Source organism: Callionymus lyra, chromosome 13 (assembly GCF_982586985.1).
Source record: "Callionymus lyra chromosome 13, fCalLyr1.hap1.1, whole genome shotgun sequence".
Lineage (NCBI taxonomy): Eukaryota > Metazoa > Chordata > Actinopteri > Syngnathiformes > Callionymidae > Callionymus > Callionymus lyra.
Window position 1 is genome coordinate 13356756 of NC_141830.1, and position 19046 is coordinate 13375801.

At 37.3% G+C, this 19046-nt stretch overlaps 1 protein-coding gene across 1 annotated transcript in view; it reads left to right on the top strand.

Moving 5' to 3' along the window:
* Positions 1-18796, top strand: part of cdk19 (cyclin dependent kinase 19) — a 35564-nt gene extending 16768 nt beyond the window's left edge. The window contains exons 5-13 of the mRNA XM_087805857.1: positions 9256-9313; positions 10138-10269; positions 10958-11101; positions 11673-11742; positions 11810-11882; positions 12034-12131; positions 12426-12504; positions 14374-14607; positions 15818-18796. Of these exons, the coding sequence (XP_087661983.1) occupies positions 9256-9313; positions 10138-10269; positions 10958-11101; positions 11673-11742; positions 11810-11882; positions 12034-12131; positions 12426-12504; positions 14374-14607; positions 15818-15943 (1014 nt within the window). The 3' untranslated portion in view covers positions 15944-18796. The remainder of the gene's footprint in view (positions 1-9255; positions 9314-10137; positions 10270-10957; positions 11102-11672; positions 11743-11809; positions 11883-12033; positions 12132-12425; positions 12505-14373; positions 14608-15817) is intronic.
* The last annotated feature ends 250 nt before the right edge of the window (positions 18797-19046 follow it).

Below are 19046 nucleotides of genomic sequence, written 5' to 3' on the forward strand. Positions count from 1 at the left end.
AAACCAATGTTCAACAATAATCAAACATTTTACAAGTTGAATTAATTTTCAACTGTAGTTAAACCATTTACAAATAATAATCAAACATTTTAAACTGTAAACAAATGTTTTTTTACTATAATCAAACAATTATCAACTATAATTAAATAATTTAGACTGTAATCAAACAATTTTCAACTGTTATCAAACTACTTTAAACTATAACCAAACAATTTTCAACTGTAATCAAACTATTCTAAACTATAATCAAAACAATTTTCAACAATGATCAAATAATTTTTAACTGTATTAAAAAAAAATGTAACTTTAATCAAACCATTTTCAACTGTCATCAAATATTTTTCAACTGTAATCAAACCATTTTCATCTATAATGAAACAATTTTAAACTATAATCAAATAATTTTCAACTACTGTTATAACGAAACAATTTTCAACAGTAATCAAACCATTTCAACTATAATCAAACAATTTTCGACTCTTATCAAACTATTTTAAAATATAACCAAACAATTTTCAACTATAATCAAACCATATTCAACTGTTATCAAACCATTTTCAACTGTTATCAAACTATTTTAAACTATAACCAAACAATTTTCAACTATAATCAAACCATTTTCCACTGTAACAGCACATTAATCCAGTTTATCCACTGATCTGCTCTCCCGACAGCATGATTTCAGTGAACAACTCTGTAAATGGTTTGTCCTGCACACGGTTTTACAGTCGTACTCGCTCCGTGATTCGACAGCCAAAGAACTGTTATTATTTCTCCGCAGGTGGTGTTTTGCCTGTTTGAGGTGTAATGTCTGCGAGATAATCGCTACTGTAAGTTTGATATCAGAAGGTCATTGTGACGTTGTTTCAGTCGGCTGGTTCCTGTGAGAGTATCCGAGCCTCACTTTTCCCACACTGGTCCAGCAGGACAGAGTTGATTCTCACTGGTCTGGAGTCAGACCGGAGACGGAGCACAGGGACGGCAAGAGGGCTGCATTCAATATGTTTTATTTTGACAGGAAATGGTAAATTAGTCAGTTCGAAGATAAGAAAACTGTCAAAAAAAAGGTTGCGTACTTATCAGTGTATCAAGTTGTGTAACCATTGTTAAATAATAAGCCATTTGAAACCCAGAATAAAAAGCAGATTAAGATCATATCTGGGTAAATTGTGTGTCAGTTGCATCATGGAGCCTCATTTCTGACGCTTGCTCATGAAAACGGTGACCCCTAAGAACAATATCAATGGACCGAAGAGTAAATATTGACAGAGAATATTCATTAGCTTGTGTGTTCACAAGACCGCAGCTTGACAGTCAAGTTTTACAGCAATAAACTCAAGGCTGGTTAATTATTTGGTCAAGATGTTTATTTTCTCTAACCATAATCAAACAAGAACGGCGTGAACATGTATTCATATCACTGATGATTGTAGTTTAGTGCGACTTAACTGCTCAACCTTGTTGTTGGACCCAAAAAAACCCCCACCTCTTTCCATTGAAACGCTTCTGTTGACATGTTCACGCTTCTTCCCTGAACATGTGCCGTGCAGCATTTTATGTTCGTTGTGATTGCGTAACATCGCCACACACAGGCCTGGCATGTGTGCTACATTATTTTTAGCAGGTCCTTGTTGACGGCTCGGATCTATCTTTAGGTTTGGAAGGGAGAAGAAAAAATGTTCAGCACTTTCTAATTAACCATATGTTAAAATATTACACGTATATTTTAAGGATCGTTTGTGTATAAAAAACAACTCTTAACATCATTTTCTCTACTTAAATCTTAGTCATTATTTTATTGTTGATTTGTTAATACGCTTATTGTCTTTTAGCACAATGGTCAATATTTAACGGATATGTATGATCCCAGAAATATATAAGTACTTTGTTTACCGGTTCCCGGGATCATCGCTCTGCAGTTCACCGGAGTCCACTTCTCTTTATCGACTCTTACATAATCCTGGTGATCCTGGATGGCGGCCGGACATCACGTTATGTAAAGCAGCAGGGATCAGGGTTACCTTCTGATCCGTCCGTCAGTGGCATTAACGGTGTCCACTTACAGGCTTTGTGTCCGAAGTGATGTCGCCGTGGGGTCGCCTGTAAAAAACGCAAGTCATCGGAATCGAGTTTATTTCGTCGGAGCGCTTGACCGATGATCAAATGATTACGGTTTAGTTGTGTTCGGGATCTGGATTTAATAATTCCTAATATGCGCTGCAGCTGTAAAAGAAATTGACTCCATGAAACACACTGTACAATCAAATCCCTAAAATAACATAACACTGTGTTTTTGTTGTTGTGTTATTGTTTACACTACAATGCCAGAATTTAATCGTCATATAAGGACTCCATAAGGCAAATCTAGGCAGTGTTGCCCGGGGCCGAGGAACGGCCCTTTGACTATATTGAGGTGGCCCTTGTGAGGTCAAAGATCATGTAAAAACTAACAATATTCTTTTGTTTTTATTTCAATAATTCATTTATAATCTCCAAACGTGACTATAGGGTTTTTTGTTTTTAGGTCTTTTGTCTTTATTGTTTGTATTTATTGGCCCTCAAATTAAAATTGTAATGGTATCTGGGAAAAATACACTTTTGCATGATATTTAAAAATAAATAAAAGGTATATAAAAATAATTATTTTAGCGTATTAAGCTTGATTTAATAATTTCTCACTTCTTTTTTGAGTTCTAAATTTGTGTTCGCCATTTAAATTTATATTGAAAAGACTTACCCGTGAGAAAATGTTACATGTGTAATCTTGAATCTTGAATTGGAAGTTGTTTTATTTACGTGATATGTTTGTTGTGGCCCTCAGCAGAGGCATGCTCTGTCTTAGTGCTTTTAGGGTTGTTGTTAATCATTTAAAAAATGTCATCATTGTGTCAGTTGTAAACCAGAGCTAAGTTGAAGATCAAAAATGCACGGAAGTGATTTGTTATGGTATACAGGCAGTACAGTGTATTAAAGAAGATGTTATCGATTTAAATCAGAAATGGGTAATGCAAGTTGTACTGCTGTATTTTTTTCTGACAGTCATAGTCTTGATCAAGGTTGGTGAAAAAGTTTAACCTCTGGAATTATTTGTTTTATGCCGTGACAGAATGAGATACTTTAATGACGTTATAGTGGTCATTTGAAATGTTAAAGGTGTGGTCTTAATACAAACAACGTTCTCTGTGTGTACTTCTACTGCTGTATTGTCACAACATCGATGCGTTGGTGTAAGTGTTTATCTACTAACACTGGTGGACGTGAGCTGTGGTGTGAACCATCGTCTGACTGTGAAAGGAATGCAGGGTCATTTTGGACAGGAATTTGAAATGCTCCAGTTTTCCAGGAGAAAAAAAAAAGCACTCCTTAGTAGAACTGTTCCCCTCATGTTCCCTCCTCCCAGGTTCAGACTTCACAAAGGTTCAGGCTCAAACAGTTGTGTGGCTGTACATTGAGGAAAACTCCTTGAGAGTGCACCTGTTAGCAGTAGGACTGTAAGAAAATATCTATATAGGGATACATTGCGATATTATTAGTCCCGATACTGTATCGATATTTTATTAATATTATTTTTTAACCTTTGAAATAACGTTTTATTTGAATTCAAAGTTATTTTATGGTTTATATTTCAATAGTATGTGTATGAAAAGACAACAATTGACACAAACGGCGTTTATTTACTGGTGTGCTGCAATTAAACCTCCGGCCACTAGTTGGCAACATATGTCTCTTCCTCCGTGCCAAAGTAAGGAAGGATACTCCAGACTCCAGCAGCTTTTAAAGCTGATGTTGCGACTCATTTTAAAACAAAGTTAAAGAATAAAACACTGACAGATACTGGATATTGCTTGTTGCTCCAGGTTGTTTAAGACTTTTAATTCACTTCATTGTTTATTGTTAATATATTTCTGTTCATATTTTGAGAAGCACTTTCACATTTGATAAGAGAAAGTATTTGCTCATTTATTTGCTGTAAAAGCCAGTTTGTTTCTTTAAAAGGAACCACATATCGTTGTTCCTACAGTATCGCAATATATCGCAATATATCGTATCATCGCACATGTGTCGTGATACGTAGCGTGTCGCCAGATTCTTGCCAATACACAGCCACAGTAAGCGGCCATTAAGGCTCTCCTAAATTCAATCCTACCTTCATTATCCCTTGGCGTCGAGCAGATTTCCTACTATTACAGAGTTATTGTGCCAGCGACACACAGCGACTCTTAACACAAAAGAGAACATTTCCTACAGTCTACTTCCTTTTTGGAGGGATGTTGACTTTCACTGTCTATAACAATAATAACACTGTTGGACTTATTTATTAAGTTGTGAATAAACCAGCACAGGGTAACTCAACACGGTGATGGCGTAGAGAATGTGGGTGGATCACATGACATTAAAAAAAGAGGTTAGAATGTTATCATGGATCCAGTCACTTGAATTATACCAGGGGCAGCCAATGAGATGACTTTCTTAGCACTGACTCACAGTAAAGTATGTATTCTCTCCTGATGACGGATTTTATTCTGTTTATTGATACTACACGGCTTTTCCTTGATTTTCTGGAACTTCTGTGTTGTTCTCAGTATTATCTTGATCTTTAAAGTATATACTTTTTTGAGTATTGTTTTGATTGTTAAAGCGCTTTGTGACCCTGGTCTGGAAAAGCGCTATATAAATAAATCTTACTTACTTACTTACTTACTTACTTACATCCAATATTTGTCCGCTTAATTTTTTTGAACTTTGAACTTCGTTTTGTTGTTACTTTGGCACGGAAGAAATGACGAATGTTGCCAACTAGTGGTTTGAGGTTTCATTGCAGCACACAAATAAATAAACACTGGGAATATTTGAGTGTTAATTGTACAATAAAAAATCAAATGATTATCTGTTATATCTGTATACACACACTATCAAAATATAAACCATAAAATAACTATGAATTAAAATAAAATGCTATTTCAAATGTAATTCTTATATTACATTCGAAACAACATTTATTTTAATTTATTATAAATACAGTGCTATTGAATATCGATACAGTATCGTGAATGAAAATATTGCGATTTATTTTCTTAAACCCCTAATAGTTAGTGTCTCATTAGTGCAATATTGGCTCGTGCGGTTATGCCAGGTACATCAACATACATTGTACATAAGGTAAAAGTATTCTCAATAATTCAAAGGGTTCATATTTCTGTAGAAGCTATAACATTTGGTTGTTTTCTTATCCGGTGAAAGATCATTGCAACCCCTTTTCTTGAGTAGTTTTCAGGGGCTTTGTTTGGCTCAACTTTTACAAAAAACATACAGAAAATAGAGCAAAAAAATATTTTCGTCTGGGCTTGCCTTCCGAACCGAGGGTGGTATGTACAGTTTGATGGTGATCCAGGATGAATTATGAGAGAAGTCATGAATCCTACCTTCATTATCCCTTGGGGTCTAGCAGACAAGATTGTTTCTTGGTGTTTTAATCTTGATCTTTATCTCTTTATTCTCATAATAATTGAACATTTTTGAGAGAGGTTGTTTGAGGTAGAGAGAAAACATTAACATTAATCAAACATCCCTAAACCAGGGGAGTTTGAAATACACTTAACTCAGCCTTTTTTCTTTGTATATTTTTTTTATTTTGACCTTTTAGCCACATCTACCTGAAGCAACTTGCAGTGTCAACTTAACATGAAAATCATTTTTATAAAGAAACCATCAGAGTACGATAAAGCATTTGGTTAAATTTTGGCATTTTGCAAGATAATAAAGGCAACAATAGAAGTAAGCCAACGACTGAGACACGGGGATTTTTTTTATTTTTTATTCCAGGAATACTCGCAGTAAAAATACATAAAATGTAATCAAACACACATGGTCTTTCCCATCGCGAATCCCTTGAGAAATGAAAAGAAAATACACACCCTACAAAAGCTGCGGTCGCCAGGGTTTATATTTAGTGATTTCTTAATGACCAGAGTTGACCATAAGAAAATGTTTCTGGGAAACAGAGTGAGTGGAATCACATTGATATTACACTCACCTTCCACGTGCAGCATCTGTGTGCGTCTATAAGCAGCCACGGGGATTTTTTTTTAAGGAAGAATTTGAAACTTGATAGTTCTGGATTCGATTCCCAGCCATTTCACCACAGTCTCCATTCACTCGGCGTGTCCATGTTGTTGATAAATCCACTGAGTCATAATTATTCAGAATTAGTTCCTTATCTTTCAACTTCCTAGGAAAGATTTCCTAATCATTTTACACCCCCCGAAGAGCAGAAAATCCATAACAGATCCCCAACCGGATGAAGATCCGTGAGAGAACTGAAGTGCCATTGTGTTGGCATTTTATAGCGAGGATTTCCCGCCTGTTGGGGCGACAAATGCTTCTCTAATGCAGGTGACGAGAAGGTCTCGGGCCAACAGAAACGTGCCGTGAGCCTTCATTTCAAAGTCCCCGTTGAGATGCTAGCTTCTGGCAAGGACAAAGTCACATTTCGCCGTCTGACCGCGGGGAAAAGTGTTGGTCGACTTCAGGGTTGTTACATAATCGTGTGCTCGTGTCGCACGGTATCAGCGGAGTCCATATGCTCTTTGCATTGCGCCGCAGCACGGCTCCCATCCCCCCCACGTGTCCATCCATTCTTTTACTTCCCCCTGTCCCACCGACCAACACCACCCAGCACTACGCCCCCTCTCTCTCCGTTGTTATGTAACCGGCTCATTGCCTTGCATGGCGAGCTGAGTCAAGATGCTGATCCAGCAGCTCCGCGGACCCCTGGGCTGGACTAATAGTCCGATCCAGGGGGGGTCGGGGGGGGATTCTTGGAATGATCAATGACTGCGGTGTTATGACATTGCAGCAATGAACCTTATGACAGTTTGCTGCTCTTTACCTGTTTATAGAAGCAATGCATTTGAATGTCGACTGAATTAGAGATATTTTTACATCCATATCTTCTGTTTCTTTTCTTTCTAATGGCCTCGTTGTCTTATTTTTCTTCTTTTTAAGTTCTACAACATTTAATCAATAATCAATTCGACCCTACACGCATCATATTGATTATGATAATATAAAGCATTTTAATAATAGTAATGGAACAGTATTGAATGTGGGAGAAGGCCTGTTTGATGGATGGATGGATGGATAGTAGGAGTGTGAGAAAATGTTCATACGATGATATATTGAGATGCTATATGGATATTCAAAATCATATTTTTATCTACTTCGTTAATGTTTTATATTTCAATAAAGTGTATGTAAAATTAAAAAAAAGAAAAAATTACAATTAACATGCTATTATCATGTTTAATTTGTTATGTTGCAATTCAACTTCCAGCCGTTAGGTGGCAGCAGACGTTTTTCTCAGCCGCTAGCGTGAGGAACATTGATACACGCGAAAACCCTGGCTGTGACTGGGGACAAGAGGATGCAGTCGACTCCAGCAGCTGTTGATGTTGACGTTTTGGTTTAAAAACAAATGACCTAATTTAATCTAGTTTATTTATAAATAAACCTAATGTTCCTGAAGGAGATCTCTTAAGGGATTAATAAAGTCTATCTATTCTAATCTATATTAAAGCAGTTACGACTTCGTCAAGAGTCATGCTCGTCTGTAAATTCTGCAACAAGTGAGTCAAGTACTCGGACGATACTACAAATATGTTGTTGCTCCTACAGTATCGCAATATATACCGTATTATTGCCCCTGTATCGTGATACGCTTCGTATCACCAGATTATTGCCAATAAACACCCCCAATAGATAGATATAACTTTATTGATTCATTGGGAAAACTCCTCTGGGAAATTATTAAAAAGCACTTTCACATCAAGGATCTTATTTAACATCACCTCATAAAAAAACAAACATTTAATTGTTATAAATTGTATTAACTCGCAGCAAGAAAACACAAAAAAGCTTCCATTATTAGCATTTGAACTCATGACTTTGAGGTTTCACGTCTATCAACGAAGTGTTTGGGGAATTTAGCTCTGCAGCATTCCTTGAATCTTAACTCCACCCGTTTTAGTATCGGATCAACAATTTCACCAAACGTAAACACATACAGCCGTGTATGTATGTAACTCAACTGACGATCGGATAAAGATCTAAGTATGGCCTTCAGCATGGACACATCTGGGTTCGATAGTTCAGACATTTAATTCAATATATTTAGGTAAATGTTAGAACACATCCGGAGGCGAATGAAAATTGTGCAGATCACGTCTACTCTCGTCTTCGTGCTTAAAGTAGACGGAGGGTCCCGCTGTGGGTGTGAAACGATAACTCTCTGGTGCTGTTTCTATAGCAACGAAATGTGTTTGTCAGTTGGATCCGTGTCCGCCGAGAGCAAGAGTTCACATTTGCAAACTGTTTTAATGACAACAGAATCTCTTCTTTTTTTTGTACCGCAGAAATTGTCGTCGTCGTCATGTGAGTCAATGAGTCATGATGAACTTTCTTCATATCGTTTTAGCAAAGAAATAACAGATAATGGATGAGCTGAGTGAGTTTTAAATTCTTAATCAATCATTCTCATAATTCTTTTTGGGGATTTCTTTTGGTTTCAATGTAAGTTGAAAAGCCACTGTTGCTTCCCTGAAGCTAACAAATATTTTTAAGCATATATTGCACCTAAACTTTTAGTGACATGACAAGATAAGAAAAAGATGGAAGACTTGCTTGTTCAACCGGCGACGGGAAATACAAACACAAGACAGTGTTTAAAGTAGTTTGCAGCTCTGTTTGTATTAGAGTTTTTACTTTATGTAGCTCTCTGTTTTTCTTCACTTAGAAGGATGATATGTTCCTTCATTTCATTCCATTGTAAAGTTCTATATTTCATTAAACATACAATTGTATGCTGTCAATTTCCAATGAAGGCTGTTTAAAAAAAACAAACACATTATTTCTTATTATTTTTTAAGTGGCCTTTAACCATTTTACTTCTTGAAAACTATGCAAAATAAATCCCAGTTTATCTAAGGTATGTTTCAGGGTTTTTCATGAGTGTTTGAATGAAGCAAATTGTTCATCAAAGCGGAGGAATCGATTTTGGCTTCTCTTGTTTTTCTTTTTTTCTTCACTTTATTTAGAATTTTGTGTCTGTTTTCCTTCAGGAAAATCAAATTCTTTCTTCATTTGACATTTGAAATATGCTGTTCTCTATCAAACCAGATGTGAATATATTGAGTTTTTTCCAATTTAATCTTGTTGTTCGTGCTACAGTTTTTAACTATTTGACTCTTTTGTGCACAGAAACCAGCCAACATCCTGGTGATGGGAGAAGGAGCAGAGAGAGGACGAGTTAAAATCGGTAACTTTACTTTTAAAATTACCCTTAACATCTAAAAAAAAAGCCTGTTCAGGAAGTTTGACCTGATTGACGGCTACTAACACCTCATGTGTCACAAACGGATGGCGGTCTCACATCAGTAATATTACATAAGTCAGCTGGTCTCAAGGTCTTCTGGAGGGTCACACTGCTCCACAAGACTTTATTTTTAAACACACCAGTGCTGAAGCTGTTGTTACCGTTCATCAGAACTGAACCTCGTGACCCCGGCTGGTGCTGTTTAGCATATAATAAGGTACTTCAGATTATGGTAACGTTTTTGTAGTGTTGTTGTTGTTGTTTTAGATTATCTTTTACATAGTATTTTATCAATTAAAAAACATATAAAACACAATAAAATATACAAAACAGGAAACAGTTTGCACGTCTTCTGTTGTCAACCGATACATCAATGCTGGTATGTAGGTACAGATGAAATTAAATCAAACTCTAAATTGAGGTTTTAAGGGTAATTTCACTGCATATAAATGAACAAAATGACAAACTTTGTAAATGTGGTGAAGACAGTATTTACTTCTGAGAAGACGTTAATTCACCACTAAAGGTAATAATAACGTTTTGAAGTCCGGGAGGAGTTGGAAGACGTAGATGCCGAGATGAAAATCTAGATTAAACAAACGAATAAATGTCCATATTTTTATCCATTAAGTTTGTGGCTCTTAAATTGCCAAAAAACCCTTCCAAAAAATCAAAAGAGAACCCCCTCTTATAGCAAAACACTTGAGCAGTTTGGACCTATTGAACTTTAAAGAAGGCTGTCCAACTGTAGTTTCTTTCTGCTGCAGCTGACATGGGATTCGCCCGGCTCTTTAACTCGCCACTAAAGCCCCTGGCGGACCTTGACCCAGTGGTGGTGACCTTCTGGTATAGAGCTCCTGAGCTGCTGCTGGGGGCGCGACACTACACGAAAGCTATCGGTGAGTCACGGAACAGACGTGTAGAGATAAAGGAAGGACTTTAGAGATCAGACATGTTGGCTTTTTATCGAGCGTTTTTTTAGTCACCGTACTATAATACTATAGTTCTCTTAGTTGATATACTATCACCATATTCGTTTATATATTGAAAATGTGTCTGTGAACAGTATATAATGTTATACAAATTGAGTTTAACTGAGTTTGGTGGTTAGTTGGTCGATAGATATATCTGTTAATATACTCTTTAAAATAATTATCTTTAAATAAATTATCCTGGTAATCAACTTTTCAAAGTTATAATTGAAGATTCTCAATCTGTTGGGATCTGTTTTTCTTTTCTCCAATATAGTCTTACTTGAACTTGAGACAACTTTGTTATGATAAGATTAAATAAAATTGAATTGATTGAAATTGTATTTTGGAATTCCAATCTGTACTTGTACAGATAGGATTCCAGTTTCTACTTGTGAATTCCAATTTATACTAGTACAGATTGGAATTCTATTACTGTATTGGGATCTGAATATTGGAATCTGTCTAGGACAAATGGGAATTCTACCGGGACAATCTCCAATTCTAATAAGATCAATTATATCAATTAATATTAAGCAGCAGGATTCCAATCTGTACTAGTAAAATGTGTCTATATATAAACACTGAGTTGTGCCTGTGCGTTTGTGTCGAGCAGATATCTGGGCCATCGGCTGCATTTTCGCAGAGCTGCTCACATCGGAGCCCATCTTCCACTGCCGCCAAGAAGACATCAAGACCAGTAACCCCTTCCACCACGACCAGCTGGACCGGATATTCAGCGTGATGGGGTTCCCAGCAGGTCTGTTCTGGCTCGTGGAACTTGAGTCGTGTGCGCCTCGAAGAGCCCTCGGGCAGAGGAGAGGTGTCACTCAAGATTCCTTCTCGCTTGAGTCACCGATCACTTCTAAATGTGTAGACGATTGACTTCACACCTGTCACTAATTCTTCATTACACACCTCTTCCGGCTTCTAAGGAGGTGTTGGTGTGTTGTTCGGTTTGATCAGTTTTTCAAACTGGTTCTTTTTAGAAGAAAATTGCTCTTGTACAAATCAGTGCTGTAACCCCTGTGTTATCTTAAGGTCAAGGTGATCCGGTGTCTCAAAAACAAAATGAGTTTGTGTTATCCCTGTGTCAAGGGTTAACCTTGACACAGGGATAACACAAGGGTTAAGTATAAATATCACAAGAATTCTCCAAAAACGTTGTTCTTTCTTTGTTAAAATAAAATGGATATTTTTTAACTTTTTGACAACTTTGAACATGTTTCCAATTGTAGAAATGTTCTTTATATTTCAGGCCTGTGTTTGTGAGACGGTATAAGAAACTTCTGTGTTTTATTAACAAATTAAAAAATGTTTCTACTGCACAGATAAAGACTGGGAAGACATTCGGAAAATGCCGGAATACCCAACACTGCAGAAAGATTTCCGGAGGACGACGTGGGTTATCACATCAACATGATTATGTAGTCAAAATAAAACTTATTTTTTCCTGTTCCTCCCTCAGGTATGCAAACAGCAGCCTCGTAAAATACATGGAGAAGCACAAAGTCAAACCGGACAGCAAGGTTTTTCTATTGGTAGGTTCTATTGGTTGTTTAGACAGAGCTGTGAACCTTTGACCGTCCCCCAGATCTTGATGTTGCCATCTGTGTCACACCTACTCCCACCAAAGTGGCATGAGATGCTTTAGAAAGTGTTAAATAAATCTTTCACTCGCTCTTCACCCAGCTCCAGAAGCTCCTCACGATGGACCCCACCAAGAGAATCACTTCAGAGCAGGCTCTCCAGGACCCCTACTTTCTTGAGGAGCCGCTGCCCACCACGGAGTGAGTTATAGTTATTTTTATTATTGATAAAAAGTGTGTTAATGGAATAGTGGATCATGTAAACAATGTTCAGCTGTTAGGGGTCATCACTATATTGTTACATTTCAAGGGGTAAATTTACCAAACCTGACTTTTAAATAGTTTATTTATTATTTTAGTTACACTTTAAAGTACTTCTTCTTCACCTTACTGTCTGTTTGTTTTCCAAAAGATATGCAGGTTGCAATCTTTTCGTACCTCAGATATCTGTCATCAGTAATATGGGTCACAGAGTTTATTTTTCTTGGCTTGCAGTGTGTTTGCCGGTTGCCAGATCCCGTACCCAAAACGAGAATTTCTCAATGAAGATGAGCCAGAGGAGAAAACGGAAAAGGTAATTATAGATGTGATTATATCATTTAGAATGTTCTGTATTGTATTATTACTTTTGGTTCATGTTTCGTTATTATTTATCTTAAAGCTGCAATGTGTGAAATACAAAACAATATGTTTGGCTCCTGCCAGTGTTAGAACAGTGCAACTACAATGTCATGAACACTTTGCTTTGTTGCCAAATACCACATGTGTATTTATTTATGTAATTTTAAAAAGCCTCTCAGTTTTTTAGCTTTATAAAAACAAGCAAGTCAAACAGCATAAGATAAATCAATAGATGAATCACCCCAGGTCATTCTATGCTGCTAAATAAATTGAAAATATGTAAATGTAATGTATTTAAAATCTATACAGGTAGGCTGAAGTAAAAAAAATAGATAACAGGTGTTCAAACTGGGAGAGCCGGATGACTCATGTTTGCTCAGGGAGTTGTCTCACAGACGCACAAAATGTCCAGGGAGCGCACATTCTTTTCCTCACATATTTCACAATAATTGTGTCTCATGAATTTTCGCATCTTCCCGATAAATCGCCGCTAATTAAAGTATGTGAAATGAAAACACCTCCTGCTCAGTCCAACACGACTCAGAAGCTAGTTACGCTCAGAAAACTAAAACGTTAAATAGGATTAAAATGATTAGATATGTCACTGATAAAGTGAATGATAAATTAATTGGTGAAATTGTAAACTAAAAAATTATATTAAAAACAGATCCTACTGGATTACTACTAGTACTAGCACAGAATTCCAATCTGTACTAGTAATTCCAATCTAAGTACAGATTGGAATTCCAAAATACAATTTCAATCAATTCAATTTAATTTAATTTAATCTTATCATAACGAAGTTGTCTCAAGTTTAAGTAAGACTATAAATGAACCTTAGCCTTGCTGATATATTTCTAAAGAAATGTATATAGAGTGGATACAATTTCGTAACCTATTTCATTTCCCTTCAAATGTAGCATGAATGCTATATTAGCTATTTAGCCCTAGCTAGCACTAGCTAGCACATTTTCGGACATTTAGATGGTTATTTGCTCTTAGGACTCGTCTTTAGAACATTCACAAAGACATCTAATGTAAATCATTTTTGCAAAACCAAATGAATAAATTATTCATTTAACAAATAAGTTATTAATAAATAATGAAAAATACAATAATTAGCCAAGAAACTAGCCTCTAGCCTGTGCTGTCCTTTCTAAGAAGTTGGTTATGAAAGTGTTATAAAGTTATCCATATCAAACATTGTATTCATGATGGGTTTTTTTTGGTTTTTTTACATTTCTAAAAATGTAATGTTTTTGTTTTCCACTTGTTATTTCCAGTAAATTTGCCAAATGGATGCAAATTGGGATTAAGTTGATGGGCTGGTAAAACACCGAGAGAGAATGCAAGACCGATTCAGGATTTGATAAGTCGTTAATTAAACCACCATTGATTAAAGTCTCCGTGACGGCCTTTTAGTCCGGGAGGAAGTTGGAGCACAGTTCTGAGAATCTGCTCGCAGCTGCCTCCCAAAAAAAAAAAAAAGCCACCTTATCTGAGCATTGGCCCGACCCGAGGTCAACCATGGCTCCGAGCACTTGGCTGAGTTCTCAAAATCCAATTGCTTTGATTTGTGAAGCAGATTTTTTCAATAAATCGTATTATCATGCTTATAGATGCAGCAGTGAACAAAACAAAGTTTTGATTCATCTGCTTTTATTCATTTCCTGAAATAATACGCGAGACGAATCACATTCTTCCTCTTCATGCTGGTAAATTAGGTCACAAATAATACAAAAAAAAAGGAAGAGGAAATGCATGGATAAAAATAGAGCAGAGTTGAATCATTAAATGATTTAAAATATGTCCGTGTTTGCAGACTCAACAGCACCAGCAGACGACGGGGCAGAATCAGGCCCAGAACCAGCAACAGAACACAGCCCAACAGGCCCAATCACAGCAGAGCTCGGCACAGACCAACGGTACCGGGGCCTCGGGGGCCAACACAGGCAGTGGGTTACAACACAGCCAAGACCAGGGCCCGCCGAACAAGAAACCTCGGATCGGGTCTGGAAACTCCTTGGGCACCGGCGTCCTACAGTCCGAGTACCAGGTGAGTTGACCAATGAAATGTGGTCGTCACGAAGCAAACAAAAGCCAAATTTACAATTAATACTTTGATCCAAAAAATGTATATACTTTTATCTGAAGTTTCTCTTAAATGTCCTACGTGTAGAACTTACCAGTTTTTCGGAATGTTCTGCAACAAATCTAGTTAGCATGACTATGACTATGACTGAAACTAATATATGAGAAAGATTTTAAAAATAAAAACTAGTAAAAGTGAAAAGGTCAAATTCCTTCAGATGGCTTCAGCAGATGCTAGTAAAATATGTTTCCATTAGATATTACATATGTATTACATACAAAATGAAAAAACGTGCCAAGATCCTTTGAGAAGTATTAATGATTATTAAACCTTAAGTCGTTATATATTTATTATATATTTTTATAATATTTATAATATCTTTATATACTTTTATGTATTAATATAATTTAAACAAAACTTACTTCATATTAGATGTTTAAATAGATGGATAGATAGATATAGATATATTTTCATTGATATTGCGAGGCCAACTTTCAACACACCTACTGCGACACTTGGATTACAACTCAACATTCCTCATCGGCCTTGTAAGGAAACTGATAGTAAATAGTTTTCTCTTCATTGGCGCCGTGCACATATCTGCAGCCAGAACCTTATCAGGCTAGCAAGGGTAACACTGCCCGGTGAGCTCAGTGTGATAAGGGTGAAGACTCTCACCACAGAGAGGCGATCAAAAGCCTTGTGTCACAATATTGGACATAGAGCTATAAATAGCTGGATGAGTGAGTGTGTGTGTAGCTGTGCCCATTGGTGCCCTACTTACCCCGTGGCACCTCCTCTTTATTGATTATTTCCCTCATGATTTATTGATGAGACATTTTAAGTTAGAGTTTCAGTCGTATTTTCTCTTATTTACCTCTTTTAAAATTGTGGCCTGTTCACGTCAATCGCTTGATAGGTTGTTTTTGTGTAGCTCAACTATAGCAAACATTTATTTACTCAATAATAATATTATTATAACTGAAATATTAGTCATTTTTCTTCCAACTCTTGGACCTTTCTGTCGAAACGCTTATTTGTTTTAATGAAACACTGCCGCCACGTGGCAGAGGAGGGCGTTGCCACGGCCAACGAATTTTCACAGTCGTATAGAAATGCATTTAAAGCACAGTTTAAACATGTGTCAATCGTGTTGTTTCTGTTTCCTCCGCAGCACTCCGGCTCCCGCCTCGGTTACCAAAGCAGCGTCCAAGGTTCCACTCAACCCCAGAGCACCTTGGGATACACGTCGTCTTCTCAACAGAGCTCGCAGTATTCCCACCAGACTCACCGTTACTGAGGCGCCCGTGGAGTCTCCTCTCCGGCTTTTTCCTTTCAGCCTCACAAAAAACTTCTGCCTGCTCCGGCCGGTGACTTTAATGTAAGATAAATGTGGAGGAATCCACGGCACTTAAGCAGGAATCATTGCAGCTCTCTATATATGAACACATATTTATATATATATATATATATATATAAATATATATAGCACCTTTTTTCTAACCCACTCTAGCTCTCAGCAGGATAGTTGATGTCACTGTACATATGACACCTAGTAGTCGGAGCAGCCCTTTATCTCGGAGCGTCAGTTTCCACCTTCGATATCACGAGTCACACAATCCTCCGCCGAGGAATAATGCAGGGAAAACATTCTCGTCGTTCCGTTTCTATATATATATCTGATCCCAGACTTCTGGATGCATCGCGCAGGAACTGCTCACTGACTTTGTAACGGCTCTGGTTTGTAAAACGGTGGATCTGTTCCTACAGCTGACACCGGGACGTTGGTGATAACAATGAGGTGCAAATGTGCGCATTCATGTCCATGGCAGCTACGAGTGGCGCCGCCCGACGTCAGTGTGTGTTGTTTTATGTTGTTGTTTTTTTTTACACCTGTGTGCACGTGTTTGTTTTCAAGCATGTCGATAGAATTGCACTGACGGATACCAGATCAGGAACATGACATGTACAGAGGACACTAAACTGCTCTCCTGTCAGTGACTTGATGGTAAAAATGATTCATTCATTTTGTTCTTTTATTGCCAAAACACTTTTAACTACACTCCGGGTGTTAGAAACCTGTTGCAATGTTTGCTTGAGGGTCATTTTCCTGTTTTATAATCCAGGAAACTTCAAAAAATCCCCTTAATACTTCAGCCGCGGTGACAACGAAAGCAATTGCCGTCTCTAACCCACTGCCGTAAAGCAGTTTGGGATTATCGTTAATAAATAATAGCCAGAGAATTCTCTGCCGCAAATAACTCACAGAAATGACTGAAATAATAATTCTATATCAAATGTTGCTTAAGGATGCTTTAACAAGCATTATGACCACCTGCTTAATGTTGGGTTGGAATTCAAGATGGCTGCCACCGTATAGGGGGCACTTTGTATGACCGGTGTCGGTCTCAACAGTATCAACCAGGCGGTCATAATGTTTTATAGGACTTTTTAATCCATCGTGTCATATTTTATTCCAAAGTCTCTCTAACTTCCTTCTAGAATTATATGACGTGTTGCTCAAATGTAATATTCTTGTCCTGATCCAATGACGTGGTTTGTTGACCTTCTGTTGTGTTCAGTGATGGTTTGGATTTTTCATGCAATCAAAGCCTTTTTACAAGAAAGATAAAATCATGTTTGGGTTCCGACCTCAGAAAGCACTCGGAGATCTTGACACGCCTTTAACTGGCTCACGGATCCAGAGGGTGATTTAGAACCTCACCAAATTCAATGACGTGTTCCTTGTCAACTTTTATATCATTAAAATCCATCACAAGATTATTTAAGGAAACGACACAGGCTATTAATAAACTGCTGCAGTGCATTATGCGATCCATAGTATAAGTTGTACATAATGAAATCAACCATAAATTATTAATTGTTAACCAAAAAAAGCAACAAAGCTTCAGCAGACAAGAGTTTACATCTATAGTCTCTGGCTCGGATCAAACGTTTCTTAACCCCTTGTGTCGTCTCCGGGTCACCTTGACCCGGAGACGACACCAATATGCAGCATCAACATGATTTCAACGACTAAAATGTAATGAGGATTCTATGCAAGACCATTCCAGAACAGAACGGACAGAGCTTCTGTTTGACAGAAACCCCAGACTGTACAGCTGCAGCATTTCAAAAGTGTTCGCTTCCATTAATTGTTGTGTAGAAGCTTGTGTACAATCATATTTATTGTCTCCCTCCATCTGTCCTCTGCCTTAACTATAGAAAAGGGACCTCAGTCTGGATGACATCTCTGCTGGTGTGAGTGTCTTCACGCCTCTTCCATGCCTCGGTTTTGTCTTTCACACTCGAGGTGTGATTCTCTCACATGAATGCAGATGATCCACGTTTTCATGTGTGTGGATGGTGCCTTTTTTTCAAGTTGTGTTTTCTTTTTTGGCTCTTTTTTCCATGACTATTGTAGCATATTGTTATCACGCGATGTGGAAGTCAGCAGCTAAACTATACGTGTACATTTGTGTATATAGAGAGTCATTTCATTCTGTGGCAACTGCAAAACTATCACTTTCTCTCGTGCGATGCTGTCGATGATGGACATTTACTCTCCAGGTGTTGACTTTTAATGCACTGTTTTTGCTCTAATATTTTATGGTGGTTTTTTTTTTAATGGTGTTTTTTTAATATATATATATATGTTTTGGCTCTAGACACTAAAGAGATATAGTGAAGATGTGTGCGCTGTACAGGAAGACACACATACTGTATTATTAGAACACGTCTGTATAGAACTCTCTGCACCTCACATTTCTGCTATTTTTGATAGTATTGCATGTGCCTGTCTCTCTATTTTTTTCAACAACTTTTGTCTCGACACAGACGCTCCACCTGCAGATCTGACAAGGTTTGGCCTCAAAAGCAGTTTTTCTTAAGGAAAAAGAGTTATAATGTGGTTTTACACAAGATTAAATTGGGCTTTTCTTAAATCTGATTCGCTGTATCAGCAGGATTATCTGCAGGTGGGCGCGTCTGTTTGAATATATCTATATTGTGTGTGAATGCATGTACACATGCATCATTTCTTTTGTATATTTTCAGTGTACACGAGGCCTAAATGTTTCGTCCTTTCATAGCATTTCTATTATAGTATATAAGCAGTGATAACTATGGAAAATAAAAACATTTATTCAACTGCTTTGAGAAAACGTTTCCTGATCCTTCTGTACAAATGACTGTTACACGAGAAAAGGTATTTATTTTATATCCTCGATTTAGAATTAAAAACTGTTTTTTTTGTCTCACTTCTCAATAACAAGGCCTAGTTTTTATTATTAACCACTAGATGCCGCTAAATTGTAACTTGTGGAAAAGAAACATCGGTGCACGATCAGTGAGTTCGGTCCACGCATGCGTGAGATGGAACCATTTTAGAAACGTCACTGTTT